At 46.4% G+C, this 25689-nt stretch overlaps 1 protein-coding gene across 2 annotated transcripts in view; it reads right to left on the bottom strand.

Annotated features, from left to right (window-relative positions):
- The window catches only part of PSAT1 (phosphoserine aminotransferase 1), a 28446-nt gene extending 15166 nt beyond the window's left edge, over positions 1–13280 (bottom strand). The window contains exons 1-7 of one of the 2 annotated variants that reach the window (XM_078062223.1): positions 13137–13257; positions 10806–10895; positions 10002–10062; positions 8657–8726; positions 5543–5748; positions 4586–4758; positions 2419–2588 (exon numbers count right to left, since the gene is read on the bottom strand). In XM_078062223.1, coding sequence (XP_077918349.1) covers positions 2419–2588; positions 4586–4758; positions 5543–5748; positions 8657–8724 — 617 coding nt within the window. In that variant the 5' untranslated portion in view covers positions 8725–8726; positions 10002–10062; positions 10806–10895; positions 13137–13257. Of the gene's footprint in view, positions 1–2418; positions 2589–4585; positions 4759–5542; positions 5749–8656; positions 8727–10001; positions 10063–10805; positions 10896–13136 lie in introns of both variants that reach the window. The other variant, XM_036122981.2, reaches the window with a different exon arrangement.
- Positions 13281–25689: the final 12409 nt, after the last annotated feature.

Raw genomic sequence — 25689 nt, 5'->3', positions numbered from 1 at the left:
GTACTTTTCTTTCAGGGTAAAAGAAAGCAAAGCAACTTCCAGGGGGTGTTGTGGTCAGAACACATTTAACCCAGTCTCTTTTATCTGCTACATTTACACCATTCGAATCAGTATTCACAATCCTGCCCTGGGATGGTCTCAGTTAACACTATTCTGATCTGCCTGGGGGAAAAGGTGTGCCCCTTTTCTGCCCTTGATTCTGGCTCAGCAGCCCCCCCTCCACCCCAGCAGGCAGGAAAGCTCTGGGGAGGCAATATCTGCCCTCCCCCATCCCCCACCACACCACCCTCCCCCAAGGGACCAGCTGACCCGACTGGTCAAGGCCTGGGGCTGATGCCTGCGAGGGGAAGTGCCCCTACATGACAGTCACTGAAAGGAGCCCTTCCTCTCCGTGTGTCTAGGTCTGACTCCAGACATTGTTAACTCTTGTCATTTTGTCATATTTATTAGACAGACTGACCTGCTTTCTCACTGACTTTTCACCCTAATATTAACAAACGGCATTTTAACATATTCATTGCCTTTTGCAACTCTCAGTTACCACAGAAGGTGCCAGAAGGTGTGCCCTCTCCTGTCTCCTCTGGGCGGTGCTCTCATCTGAACTTGCCAGCTTTCAAGCCACATTTCAGGGACAATGTTCTCCCTGCCTCCTCCTGGAGCCCATGGTGGCCTCTGCCTCGCCCTGAAAGACTCACCTGACTGTGAGCTAGGCCCTGGCCCCGGTGGGGGGAGGGGGGGGTGGTGACAAACACCTCCTGTCACTGTGCAGCCTGGCACCTGAGCCCCTTCCCCAGGGTCCCTGCACCTGTGGCCTCACTGCTCAGCACACCCAGTCCTCGTGTCCAACTTGGCCAGTGACCACTGGTTGTTTCACTGCCTGGAACCCCAGAGATAGGACAGGTGGGTGAGAGATCCAGCCCCACGGCCCCCACCCTTAACGGCATTTCAGAAACCCTTTCCACCAGGATGAAACAGAGTGGGGTTTATAAGTGACCAGGAGAATAAGCACCAGTACACCCCATTCCCTGAGGAAAGCAGGAAGACACAAATGTGCTGCTACGGTCCCCATTTAGAATCCCACTGGAATTCTAATTTGAAAAACAACACCTTTCCTTCCTGTAGCAAAGTAGGCGGGAGATTTTTCTACAGGAAGCCCCGTGGGGGAGAGCTCTGACAAAGTCCAACCCCGAACGAACAGCTGCCTGCCCCAGCCCAAGCCCACCCTCCCGCCCGCCACAGAAAAATCCATGAGTGGAAGAGCTAGACTCTAATGGTGACTTATTCTCCCAAGACGGAATCCTTCAGGCACAAATAAATGCATACTGATAATACGAGCACGAAGGTACGGGGTGTACATGCCCCGGCTCTGGAGCCAGGCTACCTGGGTTCAAATCCCAGCTATGCCACGTCCTAGAAGTATGGCCTCTGGTTCTCTGCTTGCAAAATGGGAATGAAGAGTATCTACCTCCTAGGGTGCTTGGGAGGATTAAAAGGATCATACACATAAAGTATCACCATTCTACACCATACCTGCCCTGAAAGAGAAATCCATAAACTCCAGCTCTTCCCTCCCCTGCTAAGGCTCTGGGAACTAACACCAAGAGAAACAACAATAATAATACAGCAGCTAACATTTATAAATCACCAAGTGCCAACCACGAAGTGTGCTTCATCTATATATCTCCTCCCGGCAACCCAGTCGGCAGGGTATTGTTATTACTCCTGGAGGAATTTGCTGCACAGAGAGGTTAAGTGACTTGCCCAAGGTCACACAGCCAGTAAGCACTACAATCCTACAATCTCCCAGGCAACTGTTAAATCCTAGGTGTCACAAGATTTTCACAAAATATCTGAGACCAGCTGTTAAAAGATCATGGGGGGCAAGGAAGCCTGGCTCTCCCTGAATGTGCGCCAACACCCTTTTCTCACTTGGCTAACGGGAAGCCAAGCTTACAGGACACCTGCAGATTGGGTGAAAAACCAGAAGGGTGTTTTTTCCAAGCCAGGATGTTCGCTGCCACGTGGCCAGCTTTGGGCAGGCCCAGCAGGGCAAGAAAAGAAAGCCGGGGGAGGCCTGGCCTTTCAAAGTCCTTTTCCAAAGCTTCACAGGTTGTTTGAGATACAAGCCTGCCACTTCATTTGCAGAGAGCTTTTGGGTTAATGGTGAACCACTAAGGCTATCGAGATCAAACAAAAACACCACCCCAAAAAGAAAGGGCAAGAGAAACTGATCTAACAGTGCACAGAAGGTTAACAGGGAGAGACGAGCTGGGCAGAGAATCCTGATAGGATGTCTGAGCTATGAGGTCACTGTTCATGAAAACACGCTCTACGTTAAAAAGCTACCTCCCTCTGTTTTGATGGGAAACGGTGAGAACCCCTCCGGCAGTCCCCCGAGCCCTGCCCCCCGGAGTTCACCTGAAGCATGGAGGCGTGTTGTACAAGGAGCTGTTTCCAGCCTGTACTTTGTATTCCAGGATCGAGGGGCACTCTTGGAGTGCGAACCCCAGCAGGTCGTCGCGGATGATCACTACCGTGACCCCAGCAGAGCCCACGTTCTTCTGCGCACCAGCAAAAATCACACCAAACTGAGAAAGAGAAGACACACTGTTGTAGATACACGTGGTCATTTTTCATACATGTAGTCCAATTTCACCATCTCTTTCCAAAGTATGAGGAGCTGATTCTATTTCAGCGCTGCTCAAAGTGCATCCCATTCTCTAACGGCATCTCCATCTGGGACAGCAAATCAATCCTCCCAAGGTCCGAGGCCTGAAAGTTACGTATGTGCCTGGTCCTTCTCACCAGCAAGGGGCTAGTCCAAGCATCACTATAAAGATCTTATACATATTCATTTTCGCTCTGTATACCTCCTTTCTACACCCAAACCAGTTTTTAAAATGAGGCTGCTGGGGCGCCTGGGTGGCTCAGTCGGTTAAGCGTCTGCCTTCAGCTCAGGTCATGATCTCAGGGTCCTGGGATCGAGTCTGCATGGGGCTCCCTGCTTAGCAGGGAGCCCGCTTCTCCCTCTGCCTCTGCCCCTGCTTGTGCATGCGCTCTCTCTCACTCAAATAAATAAATAAAATCTTAAAAAAAAAATAAAAATAAAATAAAATGAGGCTGCTAACTGTTCTTGGTAACCAAAAGAAACAGTTTTTAATGCATTCATGTTTATATAAAGGGCAGTCAGAAGATGACGAGAAATAATAGACAAGCTACCGGAGAAGAAATTTTAACAAACAGAAATTAAGCTAAAGTTCCTTTAAAGGAACTTCAGAAAATGTTGTCATATAAGACGCACAGCCCTCTCCCATCTCCTCTCGTGAAACCTTTCTAAACAGCGAATTGCATCCCAAGTGCGAGGAGGAAAGGCAGTCTGGCCTGCTAGGGCACTGTTGAGAATTGCCAATGCATGGCAACTGGTAATAAAAAGCAGGCTATAAACAGAATGTGGTAGAACCACCCAATGGAATATTATTCAGCCTTAAAAAGGAATGAAGTCTGGGGGCGCCTGGGTGGCTCAGTCCTTAAGCGTCTGCCTTCGGCTCGGGTCATGATCCCGGGGCGCTGGGATCGAGCCCCGCGTCGGGCTCCCTGCTCAGCGGGAGGCCTGCTTCTCCCTCTCCCACTCCCCCTGCTTGTGTTCCCTCTCTCGCTGTGTCTCTCTCTGTCAAATAAATAAAATCTTTAAAAAAAAAAAAAAAAGGAATGAAGTCTGACACCTGCCATCGCATGGATGATCCCTGAGCGCATTACTCTAAGTGAAATGAACTTGACACAAGAAAACAAATATTGCATTAGTCCCCTTATGAGATAGCTGGAGTAGTCCAATGCAGAGAATGGAGGCTCCCAGGGTCTGGGGGAAGGCTGAGGACTTACTATTCCATGGGCAGAGTCCCAGTCTGGGAAGATAAAAAGTTCTGGAGACGGATGGTGGTGATGTTTGCCTGACAGTGTTAATGTACTTAATGCCCCTGAGTGTACACTCAAAAATGGCTAAAATGATAAGTTTTATGTTATATATATTTTACCATAATATTTTTTTTAAAAAGGCAGGCTACCATTTAGTGCGTTTGTTTCTAAACGCTTTACAGATATTATGCCCCCTCGCTGCATGCACCTGAGTGCACTGCTCCCCTGCCCGCCTTGGCGGGCCACCTAGATGGTCTCTGTGTCCTGTTGATGCTCTTGGAGTTGAGGTGGGCTCGAGGTAGGGTGGAGCTCCTTCAGAGATCCCCCGAGCTTGGGTCATCTGCATCCTCCCCGGAAGTCAGCAAGCTACTCCCAATGTATTGGCCAAAACATTTCCTAAGAGGCACCCTCAAAGGCAGATGAATTCCCCAAGGACTCCAGTGTGACTCCGTGAGGTAATCATTAACACAGGGTGGAACACATCAAGACTTACACGCTCCAACAACCCACAATAAACAAGCAACTGTTGGCCTGGGCACTGTGAATTGTCTTGGCTTCAGGGTTTCTGCTGGCCCAAGACATTCTGTGCCTTTCCTTATTCTCGTATTTCTTAAAATGCCCTTACGAAATCTAAGACACTGGGGTTCCCCCACCAGGCCCTTTTACGCTCTACCTTGGAAACATCCACCGGCTTGGATAGGAAGTTTGAGGACATGTCGCAAACCAGCACGGCTCCCTTGACGTCAGGGATGAAGTCAAACTCCACTCCGTGCACGGTCTCGTTGGCGCAATAATACACATAGGAAGCGTCTGGGCTGAGGTTCCAGGTGCTTGGATCTGGAATTTCTATCACAGAAGAAAAGGTGGAGAGTCTGCGCTTTCATTCCTCTTTCCTTGTGTAGATGGGAATGACCAGGAATGACAGCCCTCCCCTAGCCGTGAAAGGCTGATTCCAAAGTCCTCCCAAGTGACACCACCCTATCCATCTTACATTATAATCCCCATCAACAACCTAAAAGGATGATCCATCCCATCCTTTTGACGGTTACTGGGGCCAACTAATGGTATGGTGGATATTTGGTATTTTTCCTATTACCCAGTACCCATCCATCCTATGTCCACTGAGTTCCTTCTTGGGGCCCCAGCCTCTCCAGCTCAGCTCATGTAGTTCCGGTGTAGTCAATTCCACCTACAGCCACATGACTGATTGGGAATGGGACACAGAAGATGTGAGGCTGTGATTGGGAATGCTTGAGCAAAGGCGCTAAAACTTGGGAGAATATAAGGTCAGGAGTATCTTCTAAAAGGGAAGGGACAGCTTTCCTGACTGTGGAGCCATTATAGAGGAGACCTGGAGAGACACCAGGACCTGCAGACATTGTTGGGGGCCCTTGATCAAGCCATACCTAAAGCCAACCCGGCCCGTAGGCTTTCTGCAGCAGCCAGTTAGTAATCTTAACAAGTAAGACCATCCACTCTAAATGGTATCAAATCAACTACCAACAAGAAGGAATTAAAAACTGCAGGTTGCCCTGGGCAGGGGTAACCTGATATCTGAAGAGGGACCACCCACCCGGCAGCATTTGTCCACATTTCATTGTCATTGTGGAACTCAGATCCCAGCACTTACTCGTGTAACTCCCAAGTTTGGGGTGGACGATATTCACAGTCCCAAACTTCTTGGCTTCTTCTGCGGCCTTGGCTGACCAAGATCCTGTCACCACATAGTCGGCACACCTTCCTGCTTTCCAGCCAATCAGGTTTAAGGGGACAGCACTGAACTGACCAGACCCACCTCCTTGCACAAAAATCACCTTGTAGTTGTCTGGAACGGCTCTGGGCAGAAGCGCGGGAGACAGTAAACAGGGACACACAGCGTCAAAGAAAGAGAATGAGCAATGATCTACCAGCACTTTACCTTGGGTGGATATACTATAAGAAATACAGTAAAGTCCCACCCCTGCTTCACCTTCCCCAGAGCCCTTCCTTGGGCTCTGTGTGGAAGCCTATGGGTACTGTTTGGAGGGAACCTAATAACACCCTGCTGTTCCTGTAGGGAATCATCTTGCTACCACTCAGTCTACACGGTTCAAGGGTGGCCAACCCTGGCTCCAGCATGAACACATGACCCAAGCTGGCCAGTGGAGTTTGGTTCTGGGACCTTTGCTCAAACTTCTGGAAAAGAGGAACGGTTTCTACTGAGGGAAAGAATAAACCAGCTAATCCTACAACCACCGGTGGCCATCTGGTGAAGCCAAAACATCAAAAAGCAAAGCCAGGAAATGGAGGAAAAGACCTTCCTGGACATCACCTGACCTCCTAAATCCCTCCTGCACTTTACAGTTACACGAGGTAATACGTTTTCTCTTCTGCCAAGAGTTGGGCTTCTGTCACTTGCAACCAGAAATCCTAAAAATAGACATGTGCTGCTCCATGCTATGAACCAAGTGGACACTTGTAAAGGATCTTAGATAATGTGTTAGGCCTAAGCATGTAATCACATACCGACAGACATCGAGATTAACAGTGAAAACTTTTTGACTCCAGCGTAGAAAATTAAGATGTTTGCTGAAATGGCTACAGGCCGTAGGAGAAGGCCAGCTCCAGAGGGACTAGGCCATGGAAACTGGACCCCAGCCCTTGAGGAAGCTCAGAGCTTGGGAACAGGTACACAGCAGGCAGATGGCTGGGGACAGAGATCCAGCACGGAGGTGTTCAAGTACCAAAGGGCAGGGCAACATGAGAGGGTCCTGGGGAATGGGTGGTGTGAACCATATCTGCCTGCGATCATCCAGGGCTTGTAGGCAGCTCTCGTTAAGAAGCTCTAAACATGAGGGGCGCCTGGGTGGCTCAGTTGGTTAAGCGACGGCCTTCGGCTCAGGTCATGATCCTGGAGACCCGGGATCGAGTCCCGCATCGGGCTCCCTGCTCAGCAGGGAGTCTGCTTCTCCCTCTGACCCTCCCCCCTCTCATGTGCTCTCTCTCTCATATTCTCTCTCTCAAATAAATAAATAAAATCTTTAATAAATAAATAAATAAATAAAAGAACTTTAAAAAAAAAGAAGCTCTAAACATGAGGTCTCAGCAGCTGGGAGGACTGGCAGCCCAAGGCAGGGTTCCAGGTTTATGTTATTCACATGCCAGATAGAGAAGAAGGCCAACACCTGGATGGAAGGACACGAGACAGAGGCCCAGGTACAGGGGTACAAGGTAGGAACTTGGTTAGGAAACTAAAGGATAGGCCCAGAAATTGAACTGGGAGTCCAGTCCCAAGAGGCTTGCAGCCATGCAGGTCAAATGCCATGTCTTCTGGGCCGAGGTTCCAAATACCTGTTCCGTGAAGGACAGGCTTGTGCGGTGAACATGACATGGGACCCAACAGGCAGACCCCATGTGTGTAGCCAAGCAAATGATGACTGGTTCTGGCCACTCACAATGCAATGGGTTCTAGTGTTCCTCACAAAAATGGCACCAGCCTGCCCTCTTTGAAGCATTTTATCAAGACAGTTTAAAAGGAAAGTAATAGTTGGTACAATTCCAATCATGTTAATGAAATCATGCAAACTTGGACCCTTAAAATGTTAACAATAATTACTTCTGACTGGTGGGGTTATGGATAATTCCAGGTTAATTTGTGACATTCAGTTTTTCCTAAACTTTCTACCATGAATATGCACTAGTTTTATGAGCAGAAAACATGGGTTGTTTTTTTTTTTCAAGATTACCATATTCTTAATGTTCATGTGAATATACTTAGATAATATATAAATCTCTCCTTTAAATAGCAATCTATTGAAGAGTAAGGTTTCCTCTGGGTAAGGAGAATAGTGCAGATAAGCTAGGAAGGATCATTTGAGAAGTTCCTGAAGTGAAGAACTCTTAAAATTACCCAAAAAGTCTGTTAAAGATGAAGTTTCTGAAGAGATTCTGATTCAGCCGAGCTTGGTAGGGCCCTGCACCTGAATTTTTTAATACCTGCCCCCAGCTAGGTGATTCTGACACGTGGTAGGAGGCCCATGCTTTAAGAACCAGTGCACTGACCAAGATGACCATTTCTTTGTTATTTAAATCCCTTTTAAGCCTGAAAAATCTTTCCTAGATATAATGATTTCAAATCTTTGGAAACACCACATAAAATAAAAACACACAGGGGCGCCTGGGTGGCTCAGTCAGTTAAGCGTCTGACTCTTGATTTCCGCTCAGGTCATGACCTCAGGGTTGTGAGATTGAGCCCCAACTGGGGCTCCGCACTGGGCATGGAGCCTGCTTAGGATCTTCCTCTCCCTCTCTAAAAAAATAAATAAATAAAAATAAAAACACAAAAGCAGGATTGGAAACAAGTAAAAACCATTATGTACTAATGGAGTGAATTTGGGAGAAATCTTTAAAAGATTTTTTTTTTTTTAAGATTTTATTTATTTATTTATTTATTTGACAGAGAGAGAGAGAGAGAGAGAGAGAGAGAGCGAGAACAAACAGGGGGAGTGACAGGCAGAGGCAGAGGGAGAAGCAGGCTCCCCGATGAGCAGGAAGCCCGATGCAGGGCTCGATCCCAGGACCCCGGAATCATGACCTGAGCCAAAGGCAGTCACTCAACCAACTGAGCCATCCAGGTGCCCTAAAAGATTATTTTTAATTATGAAATATTCTTAACACACAGCAGAGTAAATACCGTAACAGACACCCACACATGTGGTTTATCAAACAAGAGTAATGACTTCGGTCTTTAAAATTTTTAACTTACAACAATTCCCGCACAAGATTCTCTGTGTTGTTAATAATCTTGGCAAAATCTGATGACCTGTGGCTCATTTCTGTGGAAGGAAAGATAAATAAGAAAAAAAAAGTTCCCGTTTAAAACCAAACACACAGAAGTAACTTTAGAAGTAGCTACACAATTTGCAAATAAAATAATAAAGGGAAATTTTGGTTATTCTGCCCTCAAATTGTGGGCCAAGGCTGACTTCGTTTAGGGGAAAAATCCAAACTGATTTTCAAATTGCACACATTTGAGACTTATGGTCACAGCAGAATGATTTTTCAAGTGGCATACTCATTGAATGAGCCATTTACTAATTCATCCTTCCATCTCTGTGATTTTTCACATCCTTCTCACAAACATGAAACCACGGTGCAAAGACTGCCCCGTAGAAACAACAGCACAAATTTCCACTCTGCGGCTCTCACTGCGCAGAACCCAAGTTTAGTCCCCAAACCCACAGGAACAAAATTGAATAGCAGTGAGCACACAGTTAACCTTATGATCCCTTCATACTATGCAGCCTCGGCCTTGGGAATTACCAAACAAAGAAAAAGGAAATTAAAATTTAAAAAGTAAATTTTAAAAATTCAAAAGGACCCTTCCTCAATGATAAAGGAGAAACTTAATGAAATTATTAAGGTGCAAGATCTTGAGCAAAGGCTTATAGACTTTTAAACTTTTACTCAGTTCATTTTTAAGTTCCGTAAAAGCTTTGAAACGAATGGGAGGCAAGACTGCAGAGGTTTGGAGCCCTGTGATACACCTGTTTGGCATCTTCTGATCTCAGATGCCAATCGAGCCCCGTGGCAGGCCCCCTGCTCAGCGGAGAGCCTGAGTCTCTCTCTCTCTCTCTCCCTCTGCTGTTGCCCCACCCTCATGCTCCCTCTCTCAAATAAATAAATAAATAAAATCTTTAGGAAAAAAAACTGCTTCTATCAAACATGCCACCAAAGTTACTAAAATTTAAAAATATATCTACAGGGTGCCTGGGTGGCTCAGTTGGTTAAGTGACTGCCTTCTGCTCAGGTCATGATCCCGGAGTCCCGGGATCGAGTCCCACATCGGGCTCCCTGCTCAGCGGGGGGTCTGCTTCTCCCTCTGACCCTCTTGGCTCTCGTGCTCTCTGTCTCTCATTCTCTCTCTCTCTCAAATAAATAAATAAAATCTTTAAAAAAAAATAAAGAATAAATAAAAATAAAAAAATAAAAAAATAAAAATATATCTACAAAGGCCTAAAGGGAGACCGAGGCGAAAAATTCAAGGCTTGATGCATTTTCATCAGTTCCCTTTGGAACCTGGATATTCAGAGTCAAAAAGTAAATCTTACCAAGAACACTAATCCCAATTCCTTTGTAGTCTAATAGTTCTTTTTGTATCTCTAACAATACCTAGAAGAAATAAAAGAAAATAAAATGATTTGAATATTCGGCACAGAGCTCTCCCTCTGGACATCAGACCAGCGAGGGGGGCCACCCACAGAGCCTGTGAGGTCTGGAAGCCCCTGTACCACGGCCAATCCCCTTCCTCCCACCCAGACTACAGAGCCCTACTGATGCAACTTACACACACAAGTGTGAAATTATGTAATGTGATTGATGTGAAAATACAGTTTTCCCAAAGGCATGAATTTACTTAGATATAAAAATGACAATGAAAAAAACCCACCAAACCTTTATTTATTTATTTATTTTTAAGAAGAAAGAAAGTCCTATCAGAGATGAATGCTAAAGTGTATTTGTGAAATGACATGGTATCTGGGATTGGCTTTAAAATACTCCGGGGGCGCCTGGGTGGCTCAGTCGACTAAGCGTCTGCCCAAGGCTCAGGTCTTGATCTCAGGGTCGGGCTCCTTGCTCAGCAGGGAGTCTGCTTCTCTCTCTCCCTCTGGCCCCTCCCACCGCTCCTGCTTGCTCTCAAAAAAAAAAAAGGAAAAAAAATCCAGGGGCAGGTGCGGAGAAGGAGGGTGTAGACGGGTGCGGCAACAGCACTGGCAAAATGTCCACAGAAGTTAAAATCCTCAGAGATGGGTCCATGGATTCCCCTGTCTAGCTTTGTGTCTGTGAGAACAGCCATAACATGAAAAGAGAGGGGGGGAAGCTCTAACAACGTACACAAAACAGGTGAGACAAACCCTCTGTTAGAAGCATCTTGCCATCAGAGATTTCCTTGAAAGAGGCTAAATCGGATGTCATAAAACAATCTAAACTGGATTGCAACTTGTCTGAAAAAAAAAAAACATTTTAACAGTAAAGAATTAGACAAAAGATCTCCCTGGCAAGGGGGGGTTAAGAATTTGTCTTGTTGGGGCGCCTGGATGGCTCAGTCCGTGGAGCATGTGACTCTTGATCTTGGGGTAGTGAGTTCAAGCCGGGTAGAGATTACTTAAAAAAATAAATAAATAAAAGTATCGGTCACTGGTTTTGCAAACTATGGGATGATTATTAGCACTGGCTGATTAAAAACACACTTAATGAATCCTTTCTTTAGTGAACACAAACAGATAATAAAATCATCTTTGAACTCATGTTTAAGATGGGATTTCTCTTACAGACAGTATCCCCTGAAATGTGTTTATGATCCAAATCATTACAAAGAGTTTTAAAGACTTCTACTCAAAAAGCATGCCTCTCCACTCCAGTGAGGTTTTTTTCAAACTGCAGAATGCAATCTTGTGGGTCACATTTTTTAAATGAAATACAACAGACGAGCAGAATAGCGGAATAGAGTACAAAAGTATGTATGTCATAGTTATTTAGGCTAAATACTTCACAAGGCTTTAATTATAATTATATGCATATACTTTGTCATTTTGTAAAATATATTTTTCATTGTGGTCACAGTCAACAATAAAGTTTAAAAAGCTTCTCTAATCCTTACAATAAAATTAAATTGAAACTCATAAAAAGCAACATCTGCCACTTCCTCCCACCCCCATCTCCCCTCAGAGAGGGCATCTGAGGACAGAAATCCTCCCAAGAAAATAACAAATAATTGTATTACTAATGATAACTGCCATGATAATAAATGCATAAGAAATTGCACTGGGAGGGGCACGTGGCTGGCTCAGCTGAGATTCTTCATCTCCGGGTCCTGAGTTCGAGCCCCACAGGGGAGAGAGTACTTTAAAAAAAAAAAAGAAAAAAAAAATTGCACAGGGAACAAATACTCAGAAGGCTCCAAACCACGGAGACGGGACAAAGGTGAGGAGGGTACAAGAAACGTTTGCACAGCTCTAAGCAGGGAAGGAATCTCGCCTAAAACAGACTGCAGTAAGTGGGGAAAACCAAGCGTTGTTCCTTCAGCTACTATGAGCCCTGCCCCTAGGGAAGCACGAAGTCCTTTCCCTTCTAAAACTGTAAGATTCTCTTGTTCCTACAACACAGAGGAGGCTTTATCCCAGGGAGATTTCTACTCTGTTCAACAATAGATAATTGTAAAGCACTTGGCTAGGCCCCATGTTGCTACAACATAGTATCAGAGTCATTGTGGTTAGAAAAATAAAAATGTAACAGCAGTGATAGCAGCTTGTCAATCAAGGCACATCACAAACTGCCTTCTTCACAGTTGGGGGGGGCGGGGGTTGAGATGATGTGGGAAGGAGAATGGGCGTTGGGGGGAGAAGCTGAAACCTGGCTTGGGGCCTAGGAAGGCAGGGAGTGAGTTCCACTTGCACTTGAAAAGTCTGGTTGTGGCCCCAGGGAGAATTCAATCATTCCATTTCCTCCAAAACAAAGTGAAGCGAACTGGGCTGGCAGCCCACTGCCTACCAGAATTTGAATACTCGCATGCCTTTAGAAGTCAAGCCAGTTAAAATTAAAAAAAAAAAAAAAAAAAAAAAAAAAATCTACGAGTGAAACGGAGCTGAAAAAAGCGGGGGAAGGGAAGGTTCTCTTGGGAAACAAGGAAGGAAAGCCAGGACTGCAGGCCTGCAAATTTACATTTCTGAAAAGCAATGTTCCCAAGTGCTGGCTAAACCAAACACTCCTTACGACGGGTCAGGCGCGGGACTCCAGTTTGCAATCCCCTCCAGTTTAATGAGATCCCCATTCACCATTCATTCAGTGTCCATTCACGGATCCACTCAACACTGCCTGGCTCGCAGCAATGCCCGGCAAGGCGAACCCAGAGATGAGAGCTTTTCGCCGCGTCCCGGGCCCAGCCCAGGAGAAGGCACAGTGTGCAGGTGCGCTGCGCCGGCGAGCCAAGTTGTGCAGGCCGCTCACGGGCAGTCGGCGCCAGGGGCAGCTGCACAAGCATGCTGGCGAGCTTCCTTCCCCCAAGTGCATTCTTCCAGAAGCCCACTAGCGAGGGATCCCGAACTGGGCGTGCACGCTGGTGCGGAGCGTTCGGAGGGCTCCCGGGCAGGGAGAGGGGATCCCAGCGCCCGGCGCAGAGATGCACAGCCACCCGCGCGCGGCTCCCGCTCGGACCGCACTCCCGGCGCGCGCTCGTGGGGACTTACCGAGCGCGGCAGCTTGGCAGGCCCGGGCCCGAAGTTGACCACTTGCCTCGGGGCGCTCATGGTGCAGCAGCGCAGGCGACGGGGACAACGGGGAGAGGCGTGCGCGGCGCGAGTCTGCTGCCGGCCGAATCAGCAACTTGCCTTCTTCCAGCGCCCAGCCGGCGCCACCATTGGCCCGCGCTGTCGCAGGCCTTGCGCTAATTGGTTCGCGCTACGGGGCTCTCATCCCCATTGGTCGTGCTCAACAGCCAAGGCCCAGGAGCAGTTGCTCCTCCTCTCGTTTACTGTTTCAACTCTCTTTTCTAATCAATGCAAGGCGCGCGGGAGATTGCACCAGCCACCCGGCTCGGCAGAGTGCCCGCCCTAGGATCGTGGGCGGCGGGGAAAAGGCTGCCCCTGCCAACGTGCATTAGTGCTTCTGCACCTTGGATCAGGCCCGTTCCCGTCCTCCAACCCGGAGCCCAGCCCCTCTCTCTTGGTTGCACCAGAAGATGTGGAGCAAATCGCTCCCCAGTCCAACCACCTTTCCTTCACCATGCCCCTGGTCTGGGTTCTGATGCATATTTCAGAACCAGCAGTTATTAATTCACCAAGCTTTTCTGATGCATATTTCAGAACCAGCAGTTATTAATTCACCAAGCTTTTCTGATGCATATTTCAGAACCAGCAGTTATTGATTCATCAAACTTTTCTCCGCGGACCCCACATACTCCAGTGGAGAGGCAGGGTTCCCAAGAAAGGAACTGCAGGGTGAAGGCTGGACCGGAAGTGGGTGGGTGGGGAATGAGGTTCTCTGCACGTGCATAAAGCCTAGGAGTTCCAGCAGGATGAAAGGATGGAGGGGGAGAAGGACTCTGGAAGGAGCCCTAGCCTGGAAAACCTGGATGCCCCCCAGGCAAGTCGTTGCAAGTTGCTGAGTCTCCATTTACTCCTGTGAAAAGAGCGAGCTAGAACCTGGCTTTAGCTGTCAGTTTGCGCCAGCGCTGACAAGCTGTGAGTTTAGAAACGTGAGGAGATATTAACTGCAATGCGATATCCCTAGGGACTCAGCGCAAGCTTGGGGAGAGGCCGGAGCCAGTCTGCAGCGCAAGCCAAGGGAGAGGCCCAGAGCCAGGCCGGGCGCGGGGCCAGCGCTGCTCAAACTTTTACAAAGATGCATCCTTCTCAAAAGAACCCCCATGGGGTTCTGAAAGAGGGAGGCCCCCTTCCTATATGAAGGACATTTCTTTGAAGTCTGGAATTTCATCATTTATTAAACTACGAAGTTTGCATTCTACTCCATCATTTAACCTAGTTTCTTTGAACATAAAAATATTGTACCAAATTTTTGAGCAAAATTGATGCTCCAGGAATATACACAGTGCCTATCCTGGGACTTTTTTAACATCACCCACAGCGTCAATTAACCGGTGTGAAAAGGCTTGTAAGTTAAAAGGGGTTTTGGCTTCTGTTTGTTTTTTGTGGTATGTGGGCAGGATGGGGCAGGGGGTGTAGGTCCTGCTTTGGATTCGTGAGTTGGAGGGCAAAGTTTCTAGAAAAAGCTGAAATTAACAAGGTCACTGCTTTCCACAGCACCCTCAGTTAGAAAATTGCAAAACTGAGCACAGGATATGAATCTCAGTCCATAAACTAAGATGTGCAAGAATTGTCACGTATCCATTATTTTATGTAATGACCTATCTGTAGACCCCTAGCAGCTACTCCCCTGGTGGAGCCGGGAAGCTGGCCTTCCTCCTTCCTGGAGTCCCTAACCACAGGGATTTACATGGTCCTGGGGTGTGGGATGAAGAGGGAAGCACACATCCATTTGGTCCTCCAGCCCCAGAAAATGTGGCTGAGTTGTGTCCACTATCCAGGTTTATATGGCTGCTTCAGCCAGTTAGCTCTCTACCACTGCTATATCCCACAAGGTGATGAAATTTGGAAGTTTTTGGGTTCGTGAGTGAAGGAAGACGTGAGCAAAGAAAGAATTCTTGAGATGTTTTTGGTGCAAAAAGGTGATTGTATTATAGCACAGAGACAGAACCCATGGGTAGAAAGAGCTGTACTAGGATTGTGAGGAGATTATATGCTTTTTCATTAGTGGGGTTTAGGGATAGTGTAAGTCTCCAAGGAATTTGTAAACAAGGCTTTCAGGACCTTGAGGGGCTAGCTGCCATTGAGATAAGGTTACTTTTAGTCTTTAATAAAACATAAACATTAAGGCACTAAAGGCAGCCGTGAGGTCCTTGAGGAAGGTCAGGCTCTGAACGTCTCAGGTATCCATCAGTGGCCTGTGAGCTGTACGGAGATTTAATTTAAGCTATGTTTCTCTGGCCTTTGTTTCCCTCATCAAAGGGACACAGGAAATTTGGGTGGGGGTGGGGGTGGCTATCATCCCATATTACAGATGATGATATAGAGGGTCTGAGGCGCACAGACCCTCTACTCAGGGACTTCGTCATGAGCCTGCTCGCTACGAAGGCGCACACACGACTTGTGTCTTCCCACAACATCAGCTTTATTCAATCATAAAGCAAAGTTAAATCACAATGAGAAAGTGGGTTCAGGATTCCAAACTCAGTGACAATTCCCCATGTGATTAAACTTGGCTTCTTACACAGCACACAAAGCAGGACAGAAGACAAACCGCCCAACAAACGAGGTAGCAGAGGGGTGCAGGAACCAAATGCGAAGTCAGTCTGTGGGCGTGCAGTTGAGATAAGGCCTCTGTCTGGCCCAGGTCAGCTCTTGGCACTTACTGCTTCTGATGCTCAAGCAGGGAAGGATCTCGGTTCTGTTCGGAGATCCACTGGGCAGAGCCTTTGGGGACAGTTGCCTTTTTTAAGTGGTCAGGTCTGAAGAGTCTGACAGTTTGCTGCCCAAATCCTCCCCTTTTTCAAGGGATTTAGTCCGTCTCAGGCCCCGCAGACCTCCTCTGGTTCCGCTCATTATCAGTTCTGGGGTGTCACCTGACATTGGCTATATGTCCTAGCTGCACTACCTTAACGGCTTGCGTCTTTGCTGAGCACAGGCTCCTGCTTGACATGAGAGACTCCATTTTGCTCTCTACAGACTTGCTGACCTCTGCCTCTATCTCTCTTCCTCCCAGCCCGAGGGAGTCTCTTTTTCATTCTAGAGAGAATCCACTTCTTTCTGTTTCTCCCTCCCACTCTGTGCACAAATACCTTAAGCCTGGGCCATGAATTTCAATGTTTCCTGGGCCACAAAGTTCAATGTTTCCTGGGCCATGAATTTCAATGTTTCCTGGGCCACTCAGGAACAGAAAGGTGGTGGTGAGATTGTGCTGAATTGGAACGCACCCATTTGTGGGGGAGTTGCAGAAGCCCGCCACACATCCGTGCTTCCATCCCATGGAACAGAGTCATTGCCAGGAAGTGGCTGCCCCACCAGGCTCCACATCTCCCAGCCCCCGCTGCATCTAGGCAGATCACGTGACTGGATCCCATCAGTGGAATGGTGCAGAGGATGTCCCTTTGAGACCAAAGTGGTTGAGACGCTCACGGTGTGCTTCTCCACTTCTTTTTCCCATTCTACAGGCTGAAGTCAAAGACTCCAAGGCACCTGGGGATGGTAGAGATGCAGGAAGGAAGGATCTTGAGTCTCTGTATCACTGACTCTGGGGAAGGAAGGATCTCGAGTCTCTGTATCACTGACTCTGGGCTTGTTATTCACAGGTATGAAGTTATCTTCTTTTGGATTATGCCACAGAAATCTGATTTTGTTTCAGCAGCTCGTGGTATCCTAATGAATACAACATTCTCAATGCAACAGCTGCAGCTGAGATCCAACTGCTGTTGCCAAACGGGCAAACAAGGTTGCTTGAGCTGTCTTCCCATTTATAAGGAAAAACCAGAAACCCAGATTGTTATGTAACCCAGAAGTTACCCAAATTTAAATTTCAGAAAACACTGTGCAGATCAATATTGTTGAAGGGCCAAGCCTAGTTTCCCTGCAGTCCTGATTCAGCTTGCTGGCTATAGGCTTTCTCCTTCTAAGGACTGCTTTATCGTATTCCTCCATGTATTGCCCTCATTCAGCGAGGAACACACTGTTCCCTGCTTGAATAAGGGAACAGAACAAGAAAAAACACTGGGGGGAAATGTAATGTAATCTCAAAATATTATTCTGTCACTGTAGAGGCCACTTTTAGGCAAACAGGCTTGAGCAATGGAAAGGGCCCAGAGTTACCCCCTGGCTGAAGACAGCCTGGCCCAGCAGGTGACCCACCATAGGCCCTAACTAACCAATGCGCTACTTATAACCAGTTACCAAAAAGGGAATATCCAGACTCCTCACCTTCCCCTTTTAAAAGCAGCCCCCAGGGGCCTCTGGGTGGCTCAGTCCCTTAAGCATCTGCTTTTGGCTCAGTTCATGATCTCAGGGTCTTGGGATCGAGCCCCATGTTGGGCTCCCTGCTCAGCAGGGAGTCTGCTTCTCCCTCTCCCTCTGCTGCTCCCCCTGCTTGTGCTCTATCTCTCTCTCTCTCAAATAAATAAATAAAATCTTAAAAAAAAAAAAATAAAAGCCGCCCCCACCTGCTGCCTCACTGCTGTCCTGCCCGCCACTCCCTTGTGGTATATTCAATAAACTTTTATCTCCTTTGTTCTGCCTCAGGTGAATTCTTTCACCTCCTGTGCTGTTGGCTTCTGCCGGATCATTGCTCCACATTTGGGGCCCCCATCCGATCGACAGACACCCCATTGAAACACCACAGTCACCCTTTGCCTATTTTGCAGTGCGGATGTACAAGGACAGCCCAGGGAACTCCTACATTTCAGGAGGGCCCCTGTCCCCTCTTAGTAGGCTGTCATTGAATAGGTAAAAACAAGCTTCTTCATGAAAGGCATTTTTTGTAAATGTTAATTTTCAGAAGTGTTCTTTATTGAGCCCTTATTATACATCCGTGAAAATGCTACTGTTTCCAGTCAGATCGGCCGTCCCATTTAGAGAGGCAAGAGGAGAGAGGTAACTGAAGAGAAAAGAACCCTGTTTGGAATGAGGTGAGATTATTCCTGTTGCCCTTTTTGTAGCTGGAGCTGAAGACCCTTTTCCTGTATCATTCGTTATTCCCAGGGGAAATGAGGGATGGAACGAGGGTGTCAATGTAGTTTAAGTAGCAAAAAGAAACAAAAAGTCAAAATCCTATAACATTCTTCATTCTGACCCCAAAAGTCAGAAAAAGTTCCTCATCCTACTCATTTTGCTTACCTCAGTTTATTTCCTCCCCCTACTTTGCTTCATTTTAAAAAATTGTGATAAAAAAATAATAAAATAAAAAATTGTGATAAAATATACCTAACAAAATTTACCATTTTAACCATTTTTAAGTATACAGTTCAGTGGTATTAGTACATTCAGTGTTGTGCAACCATCACCACCCTCCATCTCCAGACTTTTTCAGCTTCCCCGACTGAAATTCTGACTGTACCCATTAAACCATAAGTCCCCACTCCCCTCCCTCTGCCCCTGTAAACCACCATTCTGCTTTCTGTCTCTATGCATTTGACCGCTCTGAGTATCCCCCGTAAGTGGGACATACAGAATTTGTCTTCTGTGACTGGCTTATATCACTTAGCACAATGTCCTCAAGGTTCATCCATTTTGCTCTATTTTTTTAAACTTTTTTTTAGTAGACTTTATTTTTAGGGCAATTTTAAGTTCAGAGGAAAATTGAGAGGAAATTACAGAGATTTCTCATCTACCTCCTGCCCCTGCACATGCATAGATAGCTTCCCCGATTATCAATATCCCCCACCCGAATGGTACATTTGTTACAAATCAATGAACCTATATTGACACATCATTATCACCCAAAGACCAGAGTTTACATTAGGGTTCACAGTTGTTATACATTCTATGGGTTTGGACAAATGTATAATGATGTGCATCCACCATTATAGTATCATATAGAGTAGTGCAGTGCTCTGCACATTCATCCCTCTGTCTCCCCTTTTTTTTTTAAGATTTGTTTATTTATTTGAGAGAGAGAGAGAGAGCATGAGTGGGACAGAGGGAGAGAGAATCCCAAGCAGACACTGCACTGAATGCGGAGCCTGACGGTGGGCTTGATCTCACGCCCCTGAGATCCTGACCTGAGCTGAAACCAAGGGTTGGATGCTCAACCGACCGTGCCACCCAGGTGCCCCTCCCTTTTTTTTTTTTTTTTTCATTTCTTTAAAATAATCTCTACACCCAGTGTGGGGCTCAAACTCACAACCCCAAGATCAAGAGTCACATGTTCTACCAACTGAGCCAACCAGGTGCCCTCCTCTGTCTCCCTTTTTAAATGATCGGTATAGAGAGCATTCTACTGCAGGGTTTGCACAAGAAAAAACTCTAAGGGAGTCATTTTAAGAGAAATGCTCTCTATGGACCAGTGGGAAAATTACACAGGGGACTGCACACCGCTTATATCTCTCAACAGCATAAAAAGATTCTGGTATGGAGAAGGCATTGGGATTTTTTTAAACCTGAAAATGTACTTATTTCGCTATTTTTTCGTTTTTGTTAAAGGAAAGGAGCAAAACTCATTGGCACCATCTCTGGTGTGTAGACATGGTATTCACCACACCCAGCCGGGCTGGCTCTGCTCATGGACAGGTGCATTTTTGCATCAGCACTCTTCACCTGGGCTACCTCATCCCAGGGTTCCACATGGAAGCATGAAATGGCCGCAGAGTGCTTGTTTAATCACCTGTCCAGAGTCTATGTGTGTCAGGGCGCCTGGGTGGCTCAGTCGGTTAAGCATCTGCCTTCTGCTCAGGTCATGATCCCAGGGTCCTGCGATCAAGCCCCCCATCAGGCTTACTGCTCAGGGGGGACCTGCTTCTCCCTCTCCAAGTGCCTGCCACTCCCCCTGCTTGTGCACGTGCTCTCTCTCGCTATATCAAATAAATCAAAACAAAACCATGTGCCTATTATAGAAATCATCAAGTCTTTCTTAGAATGACTTTTGCACTGTTAGTGATGTGGTGGGGGTTTTATTTTTTCCATTTATTTATTTATTTATTCATTTTTTTTAAGATTTTATTTTTAAGTAATCTCTACATCCAGCGGGGCTTGAACTCACAACCCCAAGATCAAGAGTCGCACGCTCTAACCACTGAGCCAGCCAGGCACCCCTCCTTTTATTTTCTTTCTGGGGGCCAGAGCAAATACTAAGAGAAAGGAAAATGGGGGCAAAGCCAGGGCAGGACTCGGAACTTCCTGCTTCTACTCCTCTTTTTCTCATCCCCCAAACTAAATCCCAACTCCAACACACACTGCTTCAGCGATAGATGGTGGTTGTCATCTAATTGATTGACTAGCTTACGTTTGGTACAGAAAGGCAGCAAAGATTAATAAAAAATAGCAAGAATTCAGAGCTGCATAGGTGAGAGCCATTTCTGTAATCCTAGAGATGAAATGGAGGAAAGGCAGGGTGGGCAGCACGGCTGGAGGGGAGTGACTGAGAAGCATGGGGAGACCAGTTCGATATATCACGGTTTATGCTTGTGGTGAATGCATACACGTACAGGTGATGCATAGGAAGACCTTTATTTTTTTAAAGATTTATTAGAGAGAGAGACAGAACATGAGCAGGAAAACCAGAGGGAGAGAGAGAATCTCCAGCAGACTCCCCTCTGAGCGTGGAGCCTGACACAGGGCTCGATCCCAGGACCCTGGGATCATGACCTGAGCCAAATCAAGAGTCAGACTCCCGACCGACTGAGCCATCCAGGCGCCCCCTCACGAAGACTTTTTAATGACACAGGAATATGCTCGGTATGAAAAAAATCAAATGAAAACAAAAGCCGCTTTCCACCACTACAACCACTGATCAGCTCCATTCTGCAAACATAACAATGATTCCCCCCACTTAAAAAATAAAAAAGCCCACCTCCTTGGGGGTCACAATTTCTACTCATACTTAGACAATAATTTATAGTCCCAAACCAGAACATTAACAAATGCATTCAGACTCATGTATTCATTCCACAAATACTGCATTCCTACCATGAACCTCAAAGAATGCAGGCATAGTCCTTGCCCTCCCGCAGCTTCTGGGGTTTGATATGTTTATAGAGAATCTTTTCCTATTTTGCAAATGTCATCAGCTCAATGAGGCCTGCTATGATCACCTTGATAATATCAAAACCTCGCCCTCTACACCTGGGGCTCCTGATTACTCTTACCCTGCTAGCGTTTCTCTTTTTTCCAAAGCATGAATCACCTCTCACATGCGATAGAATTCATCCATTTATTATTTATTCATGTGTATGAAGGGAAGGAAAAATTCTTCTCTATCCTTCAGGGTCTTCCAGCTGAACTAAGAATTAAATTGACCCGAGACCCATTAACAGGAGGAAAAAACCAGAGTTTTATTACATGCTCACAGAGGCCCAGTAATGAAAATGAGACCTAAGGAAATGACCAAGGCAGGCAGATTTTATGCTTCCTAGACAAAAAGACAATAAACCTGTGAGAAATTGACAGGACAAAGAGAAGTTAACTTTGGGAGCTTCACTTAGTAAAGAATTCTCAACTGAGTTTGGGCTGGGGGATAATAAATTAGTAAAAAGAAGCAAGGGTTGTTTATTCAGTCTTTTCTGCTCTAAATTTTCCATCTCTGGTGAAAAGGATGTCTCTTTACGGCCTGGTAGAGGGAGGGGACTTTTCACAGGGGAAGGTTATTTCCTGCTTTCAGGGGGATGGGGGAGGGCCTGAGTGTCCTTCTTGCACAAGAAACTTTTATTTATAATAATCAGTATGCCAAAGTGGAACATTTTGGGACAGCCTGCCCTTGGCCCCTATACGTATGGCCTGTGTGGTAGAATGCAGAGTCTGTGGATTTGCTGGTACACCTAGATCAGTGCCTAGCCCAGGGTAAGCTCACAAGGATTCGTTGAGTGAAAGACTGAAATTATAAATACTAGATCTACTATGATCTAAAGTGAAGAGATCTGTCCCAAAGTTGGAAGTCTCCACCTCTAGAGACAGAAAGCTGCTTGCCTTTATTTCTTTTTAAGGTTTATTTATTTATTGGAGACAGAGAGACAGAGCATGTGTACAGGCATGCAAGCGGGGGGGAAGGGGCAGAGGGAGAGGGAGAATCTCAAGCAGACTCCGCCCTCCCCCCCCCAAGACCGGAGCCTGATGAGGGGCTCGATCTCACGACCCTGAGATCATGACCTGAGCTGAAATAAGAGTCAGACACTCAAATGAATGAGCCACCCAGGTGCCCTCCTGTTTGCCTTTATTAATAAACTATTCCCCACCCCATCCTGCAAGGTTTCAGAGGAGGGATACCTTCCCTCATTGTCATATTCAATCTCTTAGCAAGTCTATTGAACCTCAAAACTTTACCCCATCCACTTCTCTCTATCTCTGCTTGCCTATCCAAGCTCCCATGGTCTCTCTCTTTCCAGACCCCTAGACCTGGTCCCCTTGCATTCCCTTTGCCCACTTAGAATCCATTCTCGAAACAGGGCAACAGTCATCCTTGAAAAACGCACATGAAGTAGATCTTGTAACTGCCCTACTTAAAGCCTTTAACAGCTGCCCATTACTTTTAGAACAACCAGACTCCTTACAGGCCCACAAGATACTACCTGGCCTGGTCCTTGGTCCCCTCTTGGCTCAGGGCTTGACTTGCTTCCGCCCCCATATTACTGTGCCAGTCCCGGGACCCTCCCAAGCTCCTTCCCTCCCTGGCATTCTCTGGCTTCCCCAAGGCTGGCTCTGCCCATCCCTCAATCTGCAGTTCACACCACCTCCTCAATCTTGCCTGGCCACCTCATCGAAAGTGCCCCCAGTGTACCCTTTGGTTCCTCCTCACCATATTTCCCAGGCTCTTTCTCTCAGAACTTGCCACGTCTCCGAAACACTCGTGTACTTAGTCACTGTCCACCTCTCACATCCTCTGAGAGCTGAGACCACACCGGCCCTTTTCACCCTGGACTTCCAGCAACAGCACAGTATGTGCTTGGTAGATACTTTTTGAGTGAATGTCCAGGGCAGGAAGAAGGAATTAATAACAATGCTGACAGTCTTTGTTGCTAGGAGAAAGAACTTGTATCTCTTACTGCTCCAGAATTTTCTGTAGTGAATATTAAAAATAATAATCATTTTTTAAAAGTTGGTTATTTTTAGGGGCATCTGGGTGGCTCAGTCGGTTAAGCATCTGCCTTCACTGAGGTCATGGTCCCGGGGTCCTGGGATGAAGTCCCCACATCCGGCTCCCTGCTCAGTAGGGAGTCTGCTTCTCCCTCTGCCCCTCCCCCATCCCCATCCCCCCACCCCCCACTTCCCACCTCCCCTCTTGTGCGCGCACACTCTCTCAAATAAAATCTTAAAAAAAAAAGTCGTCTATATTTAAAGAGTGGGGTGAGCTTGGACATTGGACCGTGAGAAACTCTGGTGATCCTGGCGTACCACTTTGCAACATGGTGAGTGCTGAGGCCCGTCCTGCCCCGGGCATGTGCTGAGACTTGAAGGCTTCCTCTCGGCATCGAGTATGAACACGTCGCGGCGCAATTAGAATTCTAGGTAAGTGTTTTCACTGGTAAGTGAGGCTGCAAGTGGGAGATTACCAAGTCCCTCCCTCCTGTCCTACTAAACTGGCGCTCGATCCGTCTGCGCTGCCCTGACTTGGAGCAACCACCAGAGTTCACGGCGGCCCTCGGTGAGTTGCAGGTGGTGGAAGCGATGCATTTTGTGCGGGAAGAAGGGGTGGGTAGAGGAGCAGGGTGGCAGGGGGTGACTCAGAGGAGAAGCTTTCTGACTGATTGGTGACCTAAATTTAGAGACGTTTGTGTTAGAAGACCCCGTGGCTGGGAGAGTCCCTCTTCTTCCCTACTTTTTGAACTTGGTGCATTTACACAGTCTTGGTCCCTAGAGAAGTATCTGGTACTTCGCCTTTGTTTTTCTAGATGTCCTTACCTAGGAAAAATGTTAACAGCATGTGTTGTTACATAACAGTCTTCTCCGTTTTGAAGTTTTCCCGAGGCATATATAACACATGATTGCTTTTAAAATGTTCAAACATGGACGCCTGGGTGGCTCAGTCCTATAAGTGTCTGCCTATGGCTCAGGTCATGATCCCGGGGTCCTGCTATCAAGTCCTGCATGGGGAATCCTTGCTCAGCGGGAAGCCTGCTTCTTCCTCTGCGCCTCCTCCTGCTCTTGCTTTCTCTCTCAAAAATATAAATAAAATATTTTAAAAAATGAAAACAAAATGTTCCAACATTATACATATTCAGAGCATAGACAGAGAATGTCCAACCTTTGAGACAATTTTAGTTTAGGTACTGAGTCTATTTTTTGAATTGGTAATACATTCACATGGTTCAAAAATCAAACATATAAAAGATGTACAGTGACAATTTCCTTATCCTCCCACCCAGCTAGCTTCCATCTCGTCTCCACTAGGAGACACTTTTGTCAGTTCCTTTCATATCTTTCCAAGTTTCTTTAGCAAATACAGGCAAATATAAATATATAATTATTCCCTCTCTCCCTTTTACACATAAGGTAACATAATATAAGCACTGCTTTGCATCTTGCTTTTTTATTCTACATAATAGATATTAAGCAAATTTTGATTCAGAAGGTTAAAAAAAACAAAAGGCCATATGCATATATGTGCATGTGCATATACCTGGGCGAGCACACACACACACACCTTTCTTTTGTTCTTTCTTTCTTTCTTTCTTCTTTCTTTCTTTCTTTCTTTTTCTTTTGTATAACTAAGCAAGATAAATTAATTGAGCCAATGATTGTTCAACCTACTCCTCTCCATGGGCCTGAGGAAGAAATAAACCAGGGATAAGATCTGTCGAGAAGATTCTGTTTGATGGTTGGTAGCAGAAGGTGGGGGTAGGTGAGCCCATGGAGGAGCCAGACCTGCTCAGGTTCCTGTCTTGCTTGTTCAGAGATACTGTGAGATCCAGCTACTTTAGGGACAACCAAAATTGGGGATGTCTGTCCTCTTGGAGCCATTCCACCCTTTGATTCTTTTTATCACCAGGAAACAAAAATTAGAGCATACCAAGAGACAGAAACTAGAGAATGGGCTTTGTCTTTTTTATTCTCTGTTAAATACAGTGTCAATATAAATACAAAACTCCCCCATCTGTCTGAGAGTAAGACTTCCCAACAGTCCAGATAGCCCCAGGGTCCAGAACTGGTGAAGTTCACTCCTTAGCAGGCAGCCAACCAAGGATTTTTTGCTGTGAAGTTCAGCCAACTCTCTGAAGGCAGAATTATTCTAAGGAATCCATTTTTTAATTTCTCCCAACACAAAAACTAAAAGTTCATGGTGTCAACCAATCATAATCTTCTTTAACTTTTTGCACACACACACACTTCAAAGAAAGAAGCAAGTATATTTTTCAGAGGGACTTACCCTATTCAAGAGACACCACACTATTCCCCTTCCTCACAACACAGACAAGATATTTCCTGAAAAGAACAGAGAAACCCCAGTGTATTTTAAGAACAATAATCCCAGGCTGTTGAGAGGCTCTTACATAATTAGGTTGGGGGAACTCATACCTACACAAGTTTTTCC

The sequence above is a fragment of the Halichoerus grypus genome, chromosome 14, assembly GCF_964656455.1.
Source record: "Halichoerus grypus chromosome 14, mHalGry1.hap1.1, whole genome shotgun sequence".
NCBI lineage: Eukaryota > Metazoa > Chordata > Mammalia > Carnivora > Phocidae > Halichoerus > Halichoerus grypus.
The sequence above is the reverse complement of the archived record's forward strand: the minus strand, read 5'-3'. Positions and strand labels throughout refer to the sequence as shown.